The following is a 21,232-nucleotide window of genomic DNA, read 5'->3' on the forward strand; positions in this document are numbered from 1 at the left end:
GGGGCAGTGCCCCATGCCCGGTGCAGTGCCCCATGCCCGGGGCAGTCCCGGTGCCCGGGGCAGTGCCCGATCCGCGGTCCCGACCCGCCGCTAGGGGGCGCCGCCGCGCTCTCCCGCAGCTCCGAGCGGCGGTTGGCGCCGGCGACCCCTCGGCTCCTTCCGGAGAGGCTCGGGCGAGGGGCGTGGCCCCGATCGCGGCCGGCGGCCGGGGAAAGGGGCGGGGCCGCCGAGGCTTCGGGGAGGTTCGTTCCTCTCCGGCATTTGTCGGGTCTTTCCGGGGCGGGTTCGGGCCGTTCCGGCGGCGCTCGGGCCCTTTCCCAGGCTGCCGCCGGGCTGGGAGGCAGGAGCGGGCTGGAGCCGAGCGGCGGCGGATGGGGCCGGCGGAGAGGTGGGACGGGGCCGGGGGTGAGGGGGGCCGGGACCGGGGGAGAGGGTGGCCGAGATCGGAACCAGGCCCAGGGCCTGGCGGGCGGGCCGGCGCCCGGACCCGCGGTGAGCGCGGCCCCTCAGCGTGAGGCGCCCCGGGGGCCCTGGGTGGGGGCGCCTCGCCGGCCCCCCCGGGCCGAGGCTCTGTCCCCTTCCCGGGGGCAGCACCGGGGCTGTCCTCGTCTCCCTCCCGGTGGTGCCAACGCAGGGTGCCTCGCTGCCAGGGCAGTGTCACCCCCCGGGCCGTGCCACCCCCGGGCTGGCCCTGTCCCCCCGCCCCGAGGTGCCAGGGCAGGTCCCCTCTGCCAGAGCTGTGTGTCCCCCGCCGTGGTGCGAAGGTTGTCCCCGTCACCTCCCGGTGCAAGGGCTGTGCCCCCCGATCCCCCCAGGCTATCTCCATCCCCAGCAGTGCCAGCACGGGGACCTCTGTGCCGTTCCCCCTGCAGTGGTGCCAGTGCAGGGACACACACCCCCCCCCCCCCCTTGGCAGGGTGCGGCCCCCATTGCCAGGGGTCCTGGGCACCCTCTCTGGGTGGCAGAGCCGGAGAAAAGCGGCCTGTCAGGGCTGCACGGCTCCAGCCTGGGGCTGAGGGTTTGGCCTCACTGCGGTTCTGCCCCAGCAGACCCCAGGCTGGGGCCGGATGGCCCAGGGATGCGCCTGTCCCTCTGGATGTGCCGGAGTCCGGCCCGGGGTGACCGTGGCTTTGCTGGCTTCTAGACAGAGTTGCCCCCAAACCCTGGCTCTGGGACGGTGGCCAGCCCACCTCTTTCCAGTGAGGTTTGTGCCCTGTGTCTTTTCTAATGCGGGGGACGCTTCTCAGCCCCTTGAAGAGGAAGCTTCCCGTGGTCACATACCTCCCAAATTGAGGGTCCATGTTCAATGGGAAATAAAAGCTGGGAGTAAAACCTGTCTAAAATGAGCTCTGAGAGAGCTGGAGTGGCACCAGCATTGCGCCTTTCGGCACCCCTGCCCGGCGTGGCAGAGGAATGGCCGCCTCTCCTCCCCATTAATGCGCAGCTTTTCTTTCCCGAGCAGCTCTTAGAGCCACTGGGGAACTGGCCCTGTGACTTTCTCTGTGAGAGCAGAGAATGGAGACAGCTGAGTAAATATAGCCTAAATCACTGCTTTCCTGGCCATTCCCCCGCCCTTCCCTAACATGCGAAGGGCTGGTGTGTCCCCGAGGCTGGGTTGGCCTCTGCTCTAGTCATCCACTCTTCCATGATGTGGGAAAGTCCAAGCGATGGTTTGGTTTCTTTGGTGACTCTCTTCTCTGACGTGGGCAGATCGTGCTTTGATCTGCCCGTGCGGTTCACGGCAAGGCTTCAGTCCTCCTAAAGGTGATCGCTGCCCCAAACCCTCGGTTTTTAATTCGCTAGAACAAGGTTTTAAGCACAGAGGAAAATCCTTTCTGCCCGCAGTTGGGTCTCGCTGGACAAAAGCTCTGGGTTGGAAGAGAAACCGTGGCTCAGCTGGAATGCGGCAAGGAGCAGAGTGGTTTGCGGAGCCAGTTTGGAGCCGTGTCAGAGCGCCGGCGCTTCGCTCCGAGTGCTGGGGTGTGTTTACAATGAAAAAGAGTATTTATAATATCGAGGGCTCTTTTAATTCCTCTGGGAATATCTGGAGCCGCAGCTTGGAGCTAAAGTAAGCGAGTAGTAGGAGATAAAAAGCAAATAGAGGAAGGGGCAGTGGATTTCTCAAGTTGGAAGGTCTTGCCTCTCTCAGTTGATACCCAAATAACGTTGGCCTGCTAACATGGTTACTGCTCACCTTGTAGGCTACTTCATGTGATTGCTGCGCTGTGCAGAGCTGCTAATAAATCATCATATAAATTCCAAATACCCGGGGGAATGTGATTTTAAGCAGATGAGTTAGCAAGAGCAGTTGGATTTTATTTTTTTTTTTACATACTCAGTTTTTTTCGAACTGTGATTTTTGAGGGAAGTAGCCAAAATACAGCTCCTGGGTTTATTTCGGGGGGGAAAAAAAAAAAAAGCCAAAAAAAAAAGAAACTAAACCCTGCCTCGTGAGTGCTCCTAAAATGGAAGTAGTGTGTTCTTGCTGCTTGGGGGCTGGTGTAAAGGGAGCCTGGAGCAAAGGGACGGTGCTGGTGTAGGGCGCTTGGTCCTTCTCTGCTCAGTGCCGGTGTGTAAAAGTCTCCAGCCGAGTAAAAGGCTCTTGCGATGAGGAGGAGAAAGTCCCTGAGGTGGGTGAGACAGGAAGGGCTTCAACTGAAGCAAGAAAGTCCGATGTCAGGAGAAACCTCCGGATAGAAAGAGAGGTCTTGGAGTAGGTCTGCAGATTGCCTGAGGCGCTCTCGCATTGTCCAGCCTTTGAGGAGGGGGTCGCTGAGACCTCCAGTTGTCTCTCAAAAATGAGGTCAGTATCGGTCATCCCAAGGCAGGGATTTATTAGGCCCCTCAGGTCCCTGCTAACCATAACATTTACTTTTTCAGTGAAACGTTTCAGATATTCCTTCACTTCCTTGGGCTTCAGTGAATAAAGCAAAATATTTAATGAAATGTAAGTCTGAGCAGCAAATGCTCTGTATCCCCGGCAAAGGGCAGCTGGTGGCCGTGGGCAGGACGCTGCTACTCCTCGGGCTCTGTTGCCGGCTGCATGGGAAGCATTTCTTGGTGAGAAAAGAGGTGAAAACAGCCTCGACTGCTCCATGCCTCTGCTGCAATGTGGTCACTCTCAGGACAGCAGGCCTGGTTTGGGCACAGCTCACGGCATAACTCGGCTCCCCTGCTGCTTTTCCCTCTTTGGAGGGAAATACCAGCTGGTTTGGCAAGCGCCGTGGCCGTCACCAGCCTGGGAGCGTGAGCCCCCGGTGCGGCTCTGGCTCTCCCCCCTCCTCTGGACGCTTCCCCGGGGGGAGCTGGTGGAGCGTGTCCAGCTCCGCTTCCCGCCCGTGCCAGGTCCCTGCGGGCTCGCCCCACTCGTTTCCCCGCGGCTCCTCGTGGCATTGCCACCTCTGCCGCGGCCTCGCTTGTGGCTCAAGCCTTGCGAGTCATCATTCAGGCTCTTTGGCGGGCCAGGGAGGGAGCTGGCCTGGGAAGGTGCCCGGGAGCGCAGGGGATTGCTGTGCTGTCTGTCCCGAATTATAAACCAGGAGTTGCCAAACTCTCACCCACTCCACCCCGGTGCTGCTCAGTGGTTTGGGTGCTTGTGGGCGCAGCATGACCCACGGCGTGCACGGCACCGCCAGTTTCTGCCACTCTGGCAGGGTGCAAGGCCAGCAGAGCTGCCCTGGCTGCGTAGCTCAGAAAGACTCGATGCAGCAGCAGTTGTCACGATAGGGCACGATGTGGCAGGCGGTTCTGTGTCCATTTTTATTTCCGTCCCTAGTTGCATTGTCCTATTTTCTCTTCTTAGTAAAGGAAAGGTTTATTTTCATTGTTTGTAACCCATTAACATGTAGCGTTTTGCAGTTCAGAACTTGATTTGGTGGTTTTTTGCTCGCTAAGGATCTGATGTAACTTGGAAAGATTTGAGCTGTGTAGATTGTTGTAAGCATATTCTTCTTTTAAATATTTTTATGCATTCTTTTGCTTCACTGGAGGGAAAGTAACGCTCAGTCTCGCTTCGAGCCAAGCTGCACTTTGAACTGCATTTGGAACTGGGTTAAAAAGCACAGGAACCACATTTAAAATGTTAAGATGCTTTTATTTATGTGCTGGGCACACACAAAAAGACTTGTAATGTGTTTTTTGTTTCAAACCGATGTATTAAACAAAGAAAGTATTGACAGCAGTTAATGAATTGAGGGATTGTTTCTGGACGCTGAGATGGATTTACCAAAGGTATTTAGATGTCTGATGCATGGGATTTTCAGAGCAGCCTAAGCAAGTGCTCGCCAGCGCAGACACACGAGGTTCCTCTCCGAGAGCCGAGTGAACCTGGAGCCGGGCCCAGCTGAAATCTTTTGGCAAGCTGCTCCCTCTCTCCTGTGCACGCAGAGCCCCGGCTCGGAGGTGTGCTTCCAGCCGACAGGCTCGTGCGTGTCCCGGGCTCTTGGCGCTGCTTTCCCCAACTCGCCTTCCCTCCAAAGAGCTGTTTCAGGGCTTTGGGAAGTGTGCGTTCCCTCTCCCCAAAGACACGCCGATTCGGTCAGCTCCTCTCTGTGGGGTGCAGAGCTTTCCTGACCAGCGGCTGCTGTCCCACACACGCAGCTCAACCTGGGAAGCTGCTTGCCGGATCTGTGGCGGGACAGGGGACAAGTGTTTGCCTGGAGAGGACGGTGCCGGCATTAGCCATGTGGATTTGGGTTTCCCAGGGGGCTTCTCACCCACGTTCACGGGCACTTGATCCTCACGTGGGCTGAGCGCGGGGAAGGCAGGTGAGGCTGCTCCAGGACCAGGCTGGCTCTAAGTTACCTGTATTTTTTTCATGTGCCCAGTGACCTGCTGGGATGTGGAGAGCAGGGTGGCACAGAGCTGCGTCTCTGTGTTCCCACCGCAGGGAAAGAGGCTGGAAGGAGTCGACGGAGCAGGAGCTGCGGGACCTGCTCTTTGGAGAGACTCGGTGCTCCCCAGTGGCTCTCTCCTCTTCCCACCCCTCCATGCAGGTCTGCTTTTAAAAGCTACTGAACGAGTTTGTCAGGGCTTAGCGTTTTGTCCTTCCAGCCTCTTCGGCTGCACCGGCTTGTCTGAGGCACCTGGAGTCAGGGCAGGGATCTGCGGGTGGAAGCTGGGGAGGTGCCTGTGGGGGAGCATCGACCCCGCTGGGTTTGGGCTCTGCTGTCTTGGGGTGCGTTACAGGGTCTGTCCTCTCCGGGAGGAGCGGGAGCTGCCAGCGCCTTTCTCGGCAGGCAGCGGCCGCTCGGGTCCCTGGCAGTCAGACAGTGCCCCTGGCACTGCCGACTCGGCTCCATCGGACCCTGACAGGCAGCGTTCAGAGGGGCGAGGGGCAGGCAGTGAGCCTGGTCATAAATCTCTCTTTATATTCTGGATTATGAAGTAATATTTTCCTGGCCGGGGCTGGTTGGATTGGGGAAATGTGGGCTCTGCAGTGAGTTCCCTGCGGCTGCCGTCCCGGCGCAGTGGGAGCTCGCTCGGCAGCTGTGCTGGGATGTGCTGCTTCTCCCACAAACACCCCCTGTCCCCAGAGTGTCTCCATGAGTCCTGCAGCCTGGTGTTGCTCCTGGAGCTCCGGAGAAGCTCTCCAGCAACCCGGATCAGGCTCAATCCTGTTCCCCACCCGCCGGAGCCTGGCTGCAAGTGTCCTACCTCCCCGAGGGCAGCGCCTGCTCATTCATGGCAAAGACAGCCCAGCTGGGACGCTTGCCCGAGCTCAGGCAACTAGCACGGGCCCTGGCTGCTGCACAGGTTTCATGTGCCGTGGCCTCTTTGTGCTTTTCTTCTTTGTCAAGGGAAGGAGCCCGCAGCGTGGCGCTGGGCTGGAGAGCCTGGCTGCGGAGAGGTGAAGCCGGATCCTCGCGGGGGACTCGCACCGATCTCAGACGTTGTGGTAGCGTGCAGGGGTGGTAGCACGTGCAGGAGGAAAGGGGGGGCTTGTACCTGATGTGAACTGTAACGTGTTGCTGGCCTGAAAGGGTTATTTTGAAATACTGCAGATCACCAACGTTAGTGCCTCTCGCAGAGTACGACCAGCGGTCGGAGCAGCCTTGGCTTCGTGCCGTGCTTGGTTGTGCATTGACCCCACTGGGAAGGGTGCCCTGGCTCCCTTTGCCTCCTCGCCTCCCTCTGCAGAGGCTCCCGCAGCCCTGAGAAGCGCCTTCCTGCTCACTAATAGTTTTCAGATGAGACTCAGAAGAGTTTGAGCTGGGTTTGGTGGTTTCTGGGCCAAAACAGCTCAAGCCACTAATAGGACCTGCAGCGTTTCAACAGGCCTAGGGTGTCCCTGGGAAGGCTGGTTTCTGGCTGCCGCGGTGCCTTGTAGGTCTGGTCCTTGGTTGCATGCCGTGGCTGCGGGAACGGGAACGCTGAGATTTGCCTGGGGGAGGTGGAAAACTGGCCCGTGCGGCCAGGAGGGGATGGGAAAAGAGGACGTGCTCGGCTGGTGGGAATGCCCCAGCTCATGCATCCCTTCAACAACATGTTATAACCCAGGTTTATTCTTTTTGGTGGATTTCTGGGCAGGGCAGGCAGCATATTCTTCAACTTCTCTCTGAATAGCTGAAAGGCAGTTAGCAGCTCTAAGTAGACTTGAAGGCTTCTAAAGATTATTTTAACTCCTCTCACCTCCATCTCTGCGAAAAGAACCCGAGCCCGCACTTGATGCTGTTGCTGCTTTTGAAAAGTTCAAAAATTTACTTTGCTCAGAGCAAAGCTTTGAAGTGCTGCTCTGGGGAATGGCAAAGCATCTCGAAAGCCTTTTGCTGAAAGCTTGGTTAACCTACATTTGTGGGCAGCTGCCTTCAGAAAATGACTTTGTGGGGTATTGCATGGGGAGATGTAAAGGTGAACTGTGAAATTCAATCGATTTAACAAGGAGAGGTTAAATCTGTTTGTTTTGCTCCTATTCAGGGCCTCCAGCTGGTGGTTGCAGGGTCGCCCTTTTCTGTGTGCAAAAGTTCCTGCATAAAGGCTGTTTTGTCCTACTTGTTGTCTTCTTGTTTGCATAAGTGCTGCGAGGAGGGTAAGCTGAAGAAACAGGAGTGAACCTCTTTAAGATGCAGAGCTGGTGCCTGACTGTAGCAGAGAGGAGGTGGCATTCCTGTCCGCAGCCGCTGGCTCCTCTCTTGCTTTTGGGAGTGTAAAATTGGTATTAGCATGTCCTGGTTGGATCCAGGGCTCAGCATCAGCTGGTAGGTAGGAGAGAAACGAGTCCTGCCTCTCTCAGCTGCTCAGGTGAACCCCTAGTTTGAATGTTGGCGCCTCGGGAGGGTGCGGGGTGCCTGGCTGTGCAGTGACAAGTCGTCTTCTCTTTGCAGGCACTGAAAAGGGAGACGTAGCATGCCACGCCGTTCTGGGCTGGAAGCGCGCCGTGCTTTTGCCCCCCAGACTCCAAGAAACCTGCTTCTTTTTTGGTGAGGCGGACCCCGATCTCCTGTTTCTTTGCTGCATGCCCGCTCACCAGTGCTGGATTATGTTTGTCTCCTTCTCCCTTTGCTCCATAATTTGGCTGAATCGTGGTTTCAAGCTAAGGAAAAGGGGCTGCACCTAAGCGCGCCGGGGCACCCAGACCAGGCTCCTGAGGTGCTGGTTCACGCAGAGACGTTCAGAGTGCTGATGGGGGAGAGCTGCCTCTGAAGCCCCTCCTCTCCCGCCCGAAACGTGCTGCCTCGCCGTTCAGAGCCATTCTCCCCGCGGCAGAGAAGAATGGGCAGCACCGATGGGTTCCAGTACCGCGCGCTCTACCCCTACCGCAAGGAGCGCGAGGAGGACATTGATCTGCTGCCTGGGGACATCCTGGTGGTGAGCAAGGGGGCCCTGCAAGCCTTGGGCTTCAAAGATGGTGATGAGCAGACCCCCAATCAGATCGGGTGGATCCTGGGCGTCAACGAGCGGACCAAGCAGAAGGGCGACTTTCCTGGCACGTACGTGGAGTACGTGGGGCCTGTGAAGATCTCTGTCCCTTCTCACCGGCCCCGAGTGCAGCGACCACTGCCCGCAACGCCGGGGGCCAGCGGCTGCCGGCTGCAGGAGGCTCTGGAGCAAGGTAAGCCCTGCTGCCTGCCGCGTTGCTCCGAGACACCTCCACTCCCGGTGTGCAGCGGACGAGGGTGTGCGAGTGGCTTTGCGGGGTGGCGGTGAAGCCTTTGGCTCGGCAGCGCTGGATTGCCCTGCCGGCAGCAGTGCAGTTGAGTTGCCTGGGAGTTGTGGGCTTACGCCAAGAGAAAAGCACGTTGTTCCTCCAGCTTATCAATCTGCTTAGCAGAGCTTCTTGGGGTGAGCCTTGTCCCACTCTAACCTCTGCAAAATCCTTCTCCCTCTCTGGCCTGTGACCAGCCAGGATCCCCGTGGTCCTTGGTCCCTCTCCCTGCTCCGCTGAGGGTTTTGCCCCGCTCCCTCCCTTTAGGAATAAGTCCTGACCTCTCCCAACCACCTCCCTGCCTCTGCCTCTGGAACGCCCGGGGCATTGCTCCCTGCCAAGAGCTGCTCAGCCCCGCTGAGACACACAATTACTTGTCTCTGGGCAAGAGGAGAAAAGTCAGGGTCTAAAAGAGTACTTCCGAGAACTGGAGCTAATTGCTTGTCTGCCTGGCACCCGTCCCTCCCCACGGATCGCAGAGCTCTCGCTGGGGCTGGGCAGCCGCCCTCGGGCAGGGCATGGGCCGCCCTGCACCTGCGGCTGCCTCCCAGCCGGCGCTGGGCTTGGCACGGACCCGGTCCGGGAGCTGGGAGAGCTGCCGCGCCTCAGCGCTGCCCATAGAGCTGTGGCAGCTGCCTTCTCTTTGCCTATTTTTTTTGCTCCCAGGCACATGAGCCCTGTGGCAGGGGCTCAGCAGGCCCTGGGCGCTCTGAGACGGCAAACAGGGGTGATAGCCACACTTTGCCTTCCCGTGCCTTGCAGAAGACCTCGTGCTGGTGCGCATGGGAGGAGTAGGGTCAGCAGCAGAAGCTGGTGGGCATCAGAGTACGCTCCCAGCTGGCAGTCCTGCATCCTCCTCGTCCCTCTCTGCCTCGGAGCCACGGCTATCCCATCAGATGCTTCTAGCTGTGTGAGACATCTCTGGGGCCTTAAGGAATGGAAAGGAGCCCCTGCCTCAGAAATCAGGGTGGTGAGGCTGGGTGCACGGCTCCCCACAGCTGCCTCCCGTGCTCCTGCTCCCGGAGCCGGAGGGGCGGCCCCGGGAAACGTCTCCGCAGGGTGGGAATACAGCCGGGCCGTGCGTTTGGGTTGGCAGCGAGAGCCGCTGACCTGAGTCATCCCACTTGCAACCTGCCTTTCCAAGAAAGCAGCTTCTCTTGGGAGCCTGGGGCATGCTCTGTGGTGGATGCGTCGGCCTTGCCTGCATCCAGCCCTGCGCTCCCTCGGGGGCTGTATTTATGCCTTCGTGGGCTCTCTCCTCCTCAAGCAGGGCTTGGTGGAGGTGTGTCTGGGTGGTCAAAGCCGCATCCCTGCGCCAGGGTGGGGATCTTTGGGATGTGGAAGAAGTTACGTGCCAAAGCTCCTGACACACAGAATAGACATGGTTGGGAAAGAAACAAAAAACCAGCCCGTCTGCATCCTGCCCGGGGATGGAGCAGAGAGAGGGTCGGGTACCAGGACACACGAGGCGGGTGCCAGCCCTGTCCCTGTCCCCTCTGGGTGCATCCCCACAGCCAGCCTCCACTTTGGGCACAGACGAGGCCTGCAGGGTGGCAATTCAAACGCCCAGGGCCATTTTACATGCAGCCTGCCGGGATGCTGGTGGGGAGACACATTTTTGCAGCTGAGAAACTGTATTTAAGCCAAGCCCATGTTATTTTTTCATGGTCTGCACTTCGGGAGGTGCAGAGATGTCTCCTGGCTGCCCCACAAAGCTCATAGCTGGCGGCGTTTCTGCCCTGTTTCCCGGGTCCTGCCCTGGCTGGCAGGGATCCTTTAGCCCCACAGTGTCACGTGCGGAGCGGGGCCAGTGCAACGGCTGTCACGCAGCCCGGGAGCAGGGCTGGCCCCGCAGAGCGGCGAGACCCAGCGCTTTCTGCCGGTGAATTTACGAGCTGCTGGTGTTCGCCTTCCGCAGAGAACGCGAGCGGAAAATGCGGCTCGGAAATATTTCCGCAGCTGCCCCGGCCGTGCTGTGAGCGGCCTTGTTCGTGGCAGCCCAGCCCGGAGGCCCGGCAGGCTTGGGAGCCGCTGCTGGCTCCGGCACAGGCTGCCTGATAAAAAAAAAAGGCAAGCTGCTGCCTGCTGAAGCAGCACATTCCCGGCTGGGCCATGTGGGCAGCGCCAGTATTTACTCTTCCTTCAGCCCTTCCCAAGGGTCAGGCTCAGAGCTGCCAACCTGGCAGCTTGCCTGCGGCTTCCCCACGCCAACCAGCACCACGCTGGGCCCCTTCCCGTGCCCAGGAGCTCTCTCTGGTGGGAGATTGCCCCCCAGCAGCACAGGCCCTTGCCGAACTGTTGGGTGCCTGCCCCCCTGCTCCGTGGCTGCTGAGTCGAAGCACCGACATGAGCTGCTTCGTCTCCCTGCGAGGCCATGGGTGCAGGAGGCTCAGCTGGGTACGGAATTTCAGCTTGCTGCGCCTCATGGCAAGACCACACCGGGTGAGTTCGGGTCAGATCCATGACAACAGAGCCGTGTTTCGCAACGGGGAGCAGCCTTTTGGCTCTTCCTCCCCAGAGTGGAGCGTGCTGGGTGTCCTCACCGACTGTGAGCTTCCCAGAGTCTGCCCGGTGCTGCGGACCGGCCCGGAGGAGCCTCGTGGACCGGCCCGGAGGAGCCTCCTGCACCGACTGGTGCTCAATTGGAAGCAAGACGGGGCCTGGCACCGCTCATCCTTTGGCAAGCCTCCCGCTGGCAGCTGCCCAGCCAGGCCTGCATGCTCCTGCCCCGGCATGCGTCACCCCTCCAGCACAGGGAAGGGGGGTGCCTGGAGCCGGGACCTCAAGATCTTCTGGAGGTGACAGTGAAATGCCGCCCGATGTGGGGCTGTAGATCCCCTGGGAAGGGGGGTACCCCGGTCCCGTGCCGCGGGCTGTCTGCGCCCTGTAACAGCTTGCATGGAGGCTGTGTGCTTGCAGGGAGGGGGAGGCAGAGGGCTGGTTTCCATGTTAAACGAGTAATCAAGGGCAGGAATTTGCTGACATGGCGTTCTGTCTGAATCGCTGGATTAATCACAGCTCACCACCGCGAGCAAGCTCCCTGCCTGTGCTCCTCCACCAGCCCTGCGCAGCCCCTGTGCTAGGCAGGGACCGAATCCCAGCCTGAGCTTCAGGAACCCTGGTAACCCCTGCGGTGCCTGCCCGGGGTGCCGGGGTCCCCAGGGAGATATGCTCTGCCTCCTAGCCTCTGCAGGGAGCAGTAGGGATCCCCCTACGCACACCCTCCTGGGGGCTCGGAGCAAAGCTGGGTTCCACAAGTGCTATGCTGGTTTCTGGGCCAGCTCACAGGTTCCCTGCGGCCTCCATGCGGTGTTCGTGTGCGCTGTGGCCTTGTGGCAGGGGCCACGGCTTTCCTCGCTCTCAGATGCTGCCGTTGGGAGCAGCGTTGGCCTGGCCCGGCCCCGCTGCAGAGCATCTGCTGGGGGCTGAGCTGGGGCTGACCCCTTCTCTCCCTCCCTCTCCTCCAGGGTCTCCTCTGCCGGATTTGCAGGAGCAGTTCAGCCCTCCCGAGATTGCACCACCGCTGCTGGTGAAGCTGGTGGAAGCTATTGAGAAGAAAGGTAAGGGGGGATGCTGAGAACCGAGGGGCTAATACCCCCCGAAACCCCCCAGTGAGGGCAGTGGGGGAGGCAGCTGTCTTTAAAAGCTGTTGGCGTTGGACCGAGCTCTGTGGGACGTGCAGGACGCAGCTGCCTGCAGAAGCGGGGGGCCTCCCACTCTTCCCTGGCTTGAGTCGCTGTTCCCCAGAGCCGGGCTTGACCCCGCTGCGCTGTCCTGCTCAGAGGCCTGGGGTGAGGGTGCTGGGTCTGCACGCAGGATGCCTACGCGCCCCGGATGGGTGCTGGGGTTTGGGAAGCGCTTCCAGCCTGGATCTGTGCCGTGGGGGAGAAACGGGGCCACGGAACCAGCTGTCCTGGGGGCCAAGGGGGCTGCAGCAGCATCTGCAGGAGGTTGGCTTGGACGCCATCCAGGCCTGGTTAGCCGTGCTGCAGCCGTTGCCCGGCCGGCACGCGGCTGCCGGGCTGGCACCGAAACGGTGCGTGCACTGGGAGCTGCACGGCTCGCAGCTAACAGCAGCGTCCCCGCTTCCGCAGGGTTAGACAGCGAGATGTTGTACAGGACATCTGGCTCCGAACTGAGGCAAGCGCTGAGAACCGGTAAGAACCAGCTCCGCGTGGTGAGGAGGCGAATCGGCTCAGATGGAGGAGATTAGTGGATGTGACAGCGCCAGCAGTAATGCAATCCAGGCCAGGCTCGCCTGTCCCCGGCAGTTCCTGACTCCCAGCACACAGGCTGTGGGGCTGGGCCGTCCCCATCCCGACATGTTCCCCTCTTGCGTGGAAGGGACAGGAGAGGCAGGGGTTCCTGCCACTGTCCGTGGGCTGGAGCAAAGGGACGTGGTGCCGGCTCGGAGACTCGCAGGCCAACAAGTGAACCCCTGCGCTTGCCTCCTGCTGTCTCTTCGGGGTGCCCCACTCGGGGTGCTCTGCTGATGGGCTGGCAGAGGCTTCTCTGGCTCTGTCATGCCACTAATAAGCAGGGGAGGATCTTTCAGCTCAGCTTGGTGGCTGGAGCCTTGGCTCCGCTGTGCCGGTGGCTGATGTCTCTGCCGGGGAGCCTTCGGAGCTGTCTGCCTCTCGGCTGGGCTTGAGCCTCATCCAGCACCGTGCTGGCTTGTCCCCTTCCGCAGACGTTCTTGCAAACCCCAGCTACGCGGTGCTGTCAGCTCTGGCTGCGCTGCTTTTTGGACAGGCTTTATGTGCTGTCCCAACAGCCTGCGCCTTGCGTTCATGGGACGACATGGTTTGAGGGAGACATTTTCCCCATCGGGTTCGGTGTGTGGCTGGTCAGTCTGCGCTTGTCTCTACCAGCAGCAGGGAACAAAATTGTCACACGAGTCGTGTGTGCCCAGGATTCTTGTGGCAGGGCTCAGGGCAAAGGCTGTGGGAACCCGAAATGACCTCTGCCACCTCTCGGGGGAGGGGGGACCGGCCTGGGTTCCCAGAGCCAGCTTATTTCTGGGGTGCAGGGGCCACTTCCAGGCGTCCTCTGTTGTGTGGGCTGCTCGGCTGCCCGAGGGCTGCCTGAGCTCCCTCGTGGTGCCAGGCTGCCGCGTCCCGTCGTAGCTGGCGAGGTGGTGTGCGATGGTCTCTGGGACAGGTGCTTGCAGCACCGGAGCTGCCGGCTGGGTGCCCAGTGCTGTGCCCGCCACCCATGGGAAATCTGTGCCCTGGCAGATTGGACCCTGGGCGACCTGGAGCCCTTCGACGTGCACTCCCTGGGCGAGGCGCTGCGAGGCTACCTGCAGGACCTGCCCTCCCCCGTGGTGCCGGTGTCTGTGCACGGAGACATCCTTCGCATCCTGCAGGGTAAGGGCTTCCCCTGGCCGCGCTTGGGAACGGGTGGCTGGGCAGGACGGACATGTTTTGGGGTATTAAAATAAGTCCTGTCCCTATGGGGTCTGGCACGCGGCCTCCGCTGCTGACAGCGCTCCCACGCTGTGACGCAGCCAGAGCGTGGAGAGTGGTGCTGGCTGTCCCAGCCTTTCCATCGTTGTCTTATTCTCTCCCCAGAGATTCCCCAGGCAGAGAATTGCCGGAAGCAGCTGCTGCTGGCCCTGGAGTCGCCTGCGGTCCCGCTCCAGAACACGCTCACCCTGCAGTTCCTGCTCCGGCATCTGGGGAAGGTATCGCAGCAGGCCGAGAGCAACAGCCTCCACCCTCGGGCCCTGGGAGAGATCTTCGGCCCCCTTCTCCTCCGGCTGCCTGGTGCCAGGTACGTGAGGCTCTCGGGTTCCAGCCGTGTACCAAGTGCCTGCCAGGACGAGGAGTCCAGCCTGTGACAGCAGGTCTGCCCACAGCCCCTGCCTCGCTGCACGTGGGATTAAACTGCTGGCAGCACAAAGAGGTGGGACTCAAACTAGGGCAGAGCCCTTGCTTCTGTGTCAGCCTGGGATCTGGCAGCTGGGCTGTGCGCTGGGATGAACCAGCCGACCCCGGCTGCCCCTTTGCCCGGGGGACATGGGAGCAATGCCATGTTCTCCCTCACAACCGCTGATCTTGGCTACTCTCTCCCTGCAGCCCCGAGCTGAGCCCTGACTTCTCCGTGCTGTTTCTGGAGATACTTCTGCAGACGAAGGAGTTAGAGCCAGAACAGTTGCCTCCAGGTACTGAGATGCCCTTTCCTTGGGGCCCAAGGCACTGGCGTTTGGGTGTGGAGTCTCTGCCCCCGTGAGCGGGTTGCCGAGGGTATTTCTGTAGCCCAGCTGTGCCTGGAGGCCAGCTCGAGGCGCTCATCTGCTGCTGTAGATGTGCCTGGAGCAGCTCCTGGCAGCGTGGCGGCCAAGCGGGGCTTCCCAGGACGGTCACTGCAGGGAGGGGGCCTCAGGGCTCCGAGGAGTTGCCGTTGGCAAGGGTAGGGAGCCGGGACTTGGCCTCACCCTGCTTCAATCCTCCTCTTACAGCCTTGCCTCCAAAACCGCCTAAGCCAAAGCCCAGTGCAGCCAGCCTGGCCAACGGGAACAGCGTGCCCTTGCAGGACGCCGAGTGGTACTGGGGTGACATTTCCCGGTAAGGGGGTGGCTGGCAGCTCACGTCCTGGGTGCCCTGTCCATCGAGTTATCTAGGGGAGCTCTGGTTGCACCTCACAGGCCATGACAATCATGTTCCTCGCAGGGAGGAGGTGAACGAGAAGCTACGGGACACGCCAGATGGTACCTTCCTGGTGCGCGATGCCTCCAGCAAAATCCAGGGGGAGTACACGCTTACGCTCAGGTAGGGTGCTGGGGTCCCCCGAAAGCCTCCGCTACTCTGGGGTGGAGCTGTTGGCATGAGCGACTGTGGCTGCCTGGACGCCCAGGCGTCAGGCTGGTGATAAGTGCCCTCTCTCCCCTCCCCGCTGCAGGAAGGGAGGCAATAACAAGCTGATCAAGATCTTTCACCGGGAAGGAAAGTATGGCTTCTCGGAGCCCCTGACTTTCGGCTCGGTGGTGGAGCTCATCACCCATTACCGGCACGAGTCGCTCGCCCAGTACAACGCCAAGCTGGACACCAGGCTGCTCTACCCTATCTCCAAGTACCAGCAGGTGAGGCCTGTGCCACGGGAATGCAGCTGGCCAGCACAGCCTGAACCAGGGGCGTTTGTTTGTCCATCCCTGGCCCTTTGGTAGATGAGCATGTCCCACTCCTTCCCCCGTGCTGGGACATTGCTTTGTGGGGTGATGGGGGGCTGGAGGGGGGGGGTCGTGGGACCAGCTGCCTTGCCGGGGGGCTGCTGTAGGGCAGGAGCAGGTCCTGACTGAGGCTGTGCATATGGCAGGACCAAGTGGTGAAAGAGGACAGCGTGGAAGCCGTCGGGGAGCAGCTGAAGGTCTATCACCAGCAGTACCAGGACAAGAGCTGGGAGTACGACCTGCTGTATGAGGAGTACACGCGCACGTCCCAGGTATGCGGGCACTGCCTTCCCCCCGGGCTGCCCTGACATCCCCCCTGACTGCTGGACAGAGGAGAGCAGAGATCGGGCACCCTCTGCCCCATTTGTCTGCTCCTGGGGGCTTGAGGGGACTCGCCAGAGAATGGGCTTTGAAGAGGGGGATATTTTGGCTGCAGCAAGGACAGTGCTGCTTTGGGGAGGGGGAAGGAGGGGATGCGAACAGGCAGAAACCTGCCCAAACGCTCCCCCTTCTTCAGCTCTCCCCTCCCTTTTCAGGAGCTGCAGATGAAGAGGACGGCAATCGAGGCCTTCAACGAGACAATCAAGATCTTCGAGGAGCAGTGTCAGACGCAGGAGAAATGCAGCAAGGAGTACATCGAGCGTTTCCGGCGGGAGGGCAACGAGAAGGAGGTGCAACGGTGAGGACGGGGGGTGCTGGTGACCTGCCCTGCCTGGGGAAGGGCTCTGGGGACTGGAAGGATCGTCCTGGCCCAGCGCAGAGCCGAGGCATGCGCAATCTTTGTCTCTCCAGCGGCGTGCTGTGGGCTGGAGCTGGCAGGCTGCCTCCTCTGCCTCCCCGACTCTGGCTCACAGCCTAAACCTCCCCCCCGTTCTCCCAGGATCCTCATGAACTCGGAGAAGCTCAAGTCTCGCATCACAGAGATTCATGACAGCAAGATGAAGCTGGAGCAAGACCTGAAAAAACAAGCCTCGGAGAACCGGGAGATCGACAAGCGCATGAACAGCCTCAAGCCAGACCTCATGCAGCTGCGCAAACTGCGGGACCAGTATTTGGTGTACGTAGTGCCTGCCCCCGCACAGGGGCTGGGAGCGGGGCCCTGCTGCCCCTCCAGCCCGGCCTGGGAGCGATCCAGCTGGCTCCTTGAGGGCTGTGGGGCTTGTCGGACCGGGCTTGCGGGCTGCTGGGTGCAGGAGTGAGCCCTGCAGCATGCAGCCTCGGGGCACGGCGGTCCCTCAAAGGGGACGGCTGCTGCCCTCTGGCGATAGCTGCACGAGTGGTGTCTGGCCCGGACGCCGCAGGCCGGGCACGCTGCCTGCGCTGAGCTCTGCCTCCTCTTCCCCAGGTGGCTGACGCAGAAGGGTGCCCGGCAGAAGAAAATCAACGAGTGGCTGGGCATCAAGAACGAGACGGAGGAGTGAGTGTCCCTGCTTGCGTGTTGTGGGATGTGGGGGGCCGCAGGAGCGCAGGCTGCGCAGCCAGTTCTGCCTCCTCTGGGGCCGCAGGCAAGTCCCATCTCCCTGCCTGGGAGCCGAGGACGCCTTCCCTGCCAGAAGGGGTGACGGCAGTTGGCAGTGGGAGGGGAGATGTGGGGGCCACGTGCCCAAACTGAGGGGGTCTGACCCTGCCTGTGCTCGATTGCAGCCAGTACTCCATGATGGATGACGAGGAGGAGCTGCCCCACCACGAGGAGCGGACATGGTACGTGGGGAAGATCAACCGCTTGCAGGCAGAAGAGATGCTGTGCGGCAAGCGGGACGGCACCTTCCTGATCCGCGAGAGCAGCCAGAAGGGATGCTACGCCTGCTCCGTGGTGTGAGTATCCCCAAGCAGACGTAGCGGGATGGAGCTGGCGCAGGCTGTGCTCCCGCATCGCTCTGCCCTTCTCTCGCCAGATGCTGGAGGCTGGCGGAGGCGTCAGCTGGCAGGCTGGGCTTCCCCGAGGTTTCCCGTCTGCCTCGGCTCCTCCTGCCAGGGCCAGATGTATCTTTGGGCTGCTTCGGTGACGCCCGCTTGTGCTCTGCTGTCCCTGTCCCAGCGGGGCTCCCTCACGCTGCGGGGCTCTGGCGTGCCGCTGACCCGTGCTCCCTTGTCTCCCTGGCAGGGTGGACGGTGACACCAAGCACTGCGTGATCTACAAAACGGCGACCGGCTATGGGTTTGCTGAACCCTACAACCTCTACGCCTCCCTCAAGGACCTGGTCTTGCACTACAAGCACACATCCCTGGTGCAGCACAATGACTCCCTGAATGTCACGCTGGCTCACCCGGTCCTTTCCCAGCCACCAGCCAGATGAGCAGCCCGTACCCAACACAACAGCTGCCTTCAGCTTCTCCCCAGGGCGCTGCTTTCTGGCTCTGGACTCTTGCACCCTGTATAGTTGAGTCTCTGTGCTCCTGCCCCTCCAGAGCCTCTGAGATGTCTGTGACCGTTCCTGGTGTCCCTTTCGGTCAGTAGCTGAAACCCGTGTTGGCCGATGGGACAAAAAGGCTGGGCTGTTGACTCCCAGTGGGCTCCAGCCTCTAGGAGGTGGGATCCAGTTGTGATTGAATTGCCGTGGGCGAGCACAGCCCCCTCCCTTTCCCCGATAAGCAGGTCAGATCCCCTTCTTGCTGCCAGGTCGCCCCGCTACGCATCACTGTAGAGCTAGGTTCCCCATTCCTCGATGTGCTACAGCATCGGTCACCGCCCCGGCCGAGCGGCTGCAAGCGCTGCTTTGAGCGAGGGGCTCCCTGCCTGGATGCCGGAGGAGGCAGAGGAGGAGGCTCCGCTGAGCGGTTGAGCGTGTGCTTCCTCCACTCTCACTTCCCTTGGTGATCTTGCAGGCTGTGGTGGTGTCTGGTACGAGGGGTGCTGCTCTTCCATGCAGAGACTCATTTAGAAAGGAGAAACCCCTTCCTCCGTGGGGCTTCTTGGCCGAGGTCTCCGCTCTGTGCCGTGCCCCACCTCACCATCTTCTTCCCTAGCGTCATAACCACCTCTTGAGCGTTGCTGTCTGGGGAGAGAGGATCTGGTTAGCGATGAATCTCTCGCCTTAGCTGTGCCAACTAAGCTGTGAAATCCATGTTGGTACCCGTGTTTTTCCCGGCAGAATGTGTGGGACGCACAGCTCGTTCTTTCCGGCTGTCTTTGGTGAATCTCTGCAGACGTAACCCACTGAAGCTAACTGTAGCTCTGTAAATACGGTTCTTTTCGTAATCGGCTGCTTACGTAGTACTGGTGTCTGCTGAACTCCCACTACGATATGCAAGCGCGTGGGCAGCAGCTGGCCAGGCTGTTGCAGACTCAGGTCCTGCCAGCTGAAGCAGGAGGGGGCCGGAGTCCGACGCACGCTACGAGCCCTACACAAAATGAAGGACCTCTCTGCTGCAGGAGGACGGTATCTCCGCTGGGCCAAGGGCCTTAGCACATAGAAATGTATATGCATGATGTCAAACTATGTATGCAAAGCACTTATAATCACGAGTACTGTATGGGGACTTGGGGTGAAAGAGCTGGGGGTTGCTGTAGTGCTGCCCATCGCAGCTGGCTGGCGCGGGCAGGGCTTGTTGCGTCTTTTTTGGATAATGCTGAGTTCAGAGGGCTCGAGGGCAACGGAGGTGGCCCTGGAAGAGCTTTAGAAGTTGAGGCCATGGTGGTATTTGCTTTACTGGGTTATCCTGTCTGCCTGGCTTGAAGAAAGCATTAATTCTCCTCTTGATTTGCTGGAGAGGTACTTTCCCTTTAGGAGGCCGCGTCCTCAGGACGGGCTGGTGGATGCCGTAGGCTTTGACGCTTCTGCTTTGTGTTGCGACTCAGGCTGCACCGGATCTGCGGGGTGCTGCGTGCTCGTGCTCTGCCTGCATCCTGTCCTCGACGTGCCATCCGCGTCGGGGACCGCGCTTGTCCCTCCTCCCCTGGTCAGCTCTGCTGCTCGCCTTGCTCCGGGCTGGTCCCCAGATCCTTTTGGATCTGGGATCGCTGGAGCCAGCATCCCGTTCCCGTTGCTTGTGGCAGCTCTGCTGTGCTCGACTGTACAGACCCCATTCCCTGCTCTGCATGCCCTCTCTGGGCCCTGGGCCGTGTTTTTTGCTTCTGGTTTGTCGGCGTTCGGAGCTCTGAGGATGCGGGGCAGCAGTGCTGTCCCTGACCCATCGCAGCTCAGGCGCCGAAGTGCCACGGAAGGGGCAGGCGATGGGTCGGGGGAGCTGCGGGGCGCACAGCCCAGGAGAGGCTGCGTTTGGCTTTGGGGATCACTTGGGGAAAAGCCGTCGGGGATAATTAAGGGAATAGTTTGTGCTCGAACACGTGAGAGACGAGAGCACGTGGGAATGGGGCAGGGAGGCCCGGTGCTCATAGCCCTCGCTGCAGAGGCCTCCCCGGGGTCTGTGGAGTGGCTGGGGGGGCCGCACCAATGCCCCAAAGCTTTCTGCCAGGCTCCCGCACTGGTCGCGGCGGCACGTTTTTCAGCCTGGGGACTCTGCTGGTCCTGCCCAGGTCCTGCAGCGGGGGGTTTGCTCCCGGCTCATGCCAGGGCCTGCCGAGCATCTGGGAGAGTCCCAGCTTCAAGCCGTCGCCTGTCGACTCTTCGCTTGGTGCTCACCCCGGCTCTGCTGGCTGGGGAAATTCCAGCTTCTCTTGACGGTGTTGTGGTTTTTGTTTTTTTTTTTTTATCCTTTCGGCTGAATTTCCGCTGTTCTCCCCACGCTGTCCCTTCCTGCCGCCCAGCCGGAGCCTCTTCCTCCCCAGGAGCGTGGGCAGCTCAGCGTGAGCATGGCGGGGGGTGGGGGGGGGGTGTCACAGTCACCCCTCTGCATCTTCCAGCGCTGCCGTTCCTGCCCACCGGCACTCATCACCGTGTCCTGTCCCCGACAGGGCTCTGGTCTCAAGTCCTGTGTACAGCGAGGAGGAAAATGCCCTTCCCCAGGGCTGCCTTTCCCTGACGGTGCTCGACTTGGCTCCCTGAAACGCAGCTTTTTTTCCCTCGTCTCCCCCCGGGGTGGAAGCCCAAGCCCTGAGCTCCCTGCCTGCAGCGCGGCTCCCCCAGAATAAGCTAGTTGTGATTTGTCCTTTGATGCTTTCGCTCGTGCTGTTTGCGCCGCCGGATGAACCCAGTAGCGATGTGTGTCGAGGCCCTGGGCTGTGCTTTGCTGCTTGTGACCCCCCCCACCCCGATCCCCCACCCCGTGTCCCCCCAACCCAGCCATGCACCCGCGTCCCATGGGTGCGATGTGGCCGTTCCTGCTCCCCCGGGGCACAGCTCGGGGTCTTATCCCTCCCTGTCCCAGCTTGGGATGTTCCGTGCTCCCCCGTGTAACCCCCCCACCCCCCCCCGAGGACTCTCAAGTCACCGGCGGCTTTGTGCTCGGAGAGGACGTGGCGGCTGCGTGAACGCTCCTGAGATTTTTAGTTTCTAGGTATATGCAATAATAAATAACTTGCCACTTCAGCTGTTCGTTACCAGCAGTAGTTCTCTATGCTCTTTCTGTTGATGTTTACTAATGTAAACCCAGTATTTGTTACTGTAAGAGGATTTTTTTTTGTACGGTACTTCAAAAAAAAAACCCACAAAACAACCCAAAAAAAAAAAAAAAAAAAGAAATAAACAGAATTAATGAAACGGCTGCGAGGATTTCTGGGGGAGGGTGTTACGCTGGGGGAGCGGAGGCGGGAGGGCGTTGGGGCTGTGCCCCATCTCCTGGGCTGGGTGCAGGATGTGACCCATGGCCCGGCTGGCGCTGGGCTGTGCCCCGGGCTCACCGGCCGGGCGAGGAGGCGGCAGCCGAGCCCAAAGGGGCGAGAAATGGCCGGAAACGGCAGTTATAAACAGCGGGGGAAGTACGAGGTTCCTCCGCGCTCGGCCCCCAGAAATCAGCCCAGGGGATGTTTTTGGGCAGCACCCCCCTGCCCGCACCCGGAGCTGCCAGCTCCTGCACCT

The 21,232-nt window shown here is 60.6% G+C and overlaps 1 protein-coding gene across 1 annotated transcript; it reads left to right on the forward strand.

The window, feature by feature from the left end:
- The first annotated feature begins 308 nt into the window (after positions 1-308).
- On the forward strand, positions 309-20,470 carry PIK3R2 (phosphoinositide-3-kinase regulatory subunit 2). Its single transcript, XM_076359371.1, has 16 exons — positions 309-388; positions 7,323-8,050; positions 11,611-11,703; positions 12,238-12,300; positions 13,381-13,512; positions 13,717-13,918; positions 14,224-14,309; positions 14,607-14,712; positions 14,818-14,916; positions 15,047-15,227; positions 15,461-15,586; positions 15,851-15,993; positions 16,195-16,371; positions 16,660-16,731; positions 16,959-17,129; positions 17,419-20,470. Exons 2-16 carry the CDS (start codon positions 7,711-7,713, stop codon positions 17,609-17,611), a joined length of 2,184 nt encoding a protein of 727 aa, XP_076215486.1. The 5' UTR covers positions 309-388; positions 7,323-7,710; the 3' UTR covers positions 17,612-20,470.
- The last annotated feature ends 762 nt before the right edge of the window (positions 20,471-21,232 follow it).

This window comes from Aptenodytes patagonicus, chromosome 25 (genome assembly GCF_965638725.1).
Source record: "Aptenodytes patagonicus chromosome 25, bAptPat1.pri.cur, whole genome shotgun sequence".
NCBI classification, from domain to species: Eukaryota; Metazoa; Chordata; class Aves; order Sphenisciformes; family Spheniscidae; genus Aptenodytes; species Aptenodytes patagonicus.

Excerpts from the sequence above, each read along its gene's own strand:
- PIK3R2 (XM_076359371.1), top strand. The coding sequence starts at position 7,711 with ATGGGCAGCACCGATGGGTTCCAGTACCGCGCGCTCTACCCCTACCGC. Across the intron at positions 11,704-12,237 it reads GGAAGCTATTGAGAAGAAAG|GGTTAGACAGCGAGATGTTG; the intron begins GTAAGGGGGGAT and ends CCGCTTCCGCAG. Across the intron at positions 14,917-15,046 it reads GAGTACACGCTTACGCTCAG|GAAGGGAGGCAATAACAAGC; the intron begins GTAGGGTGCTGG and ends TCCCCGCTGCAG.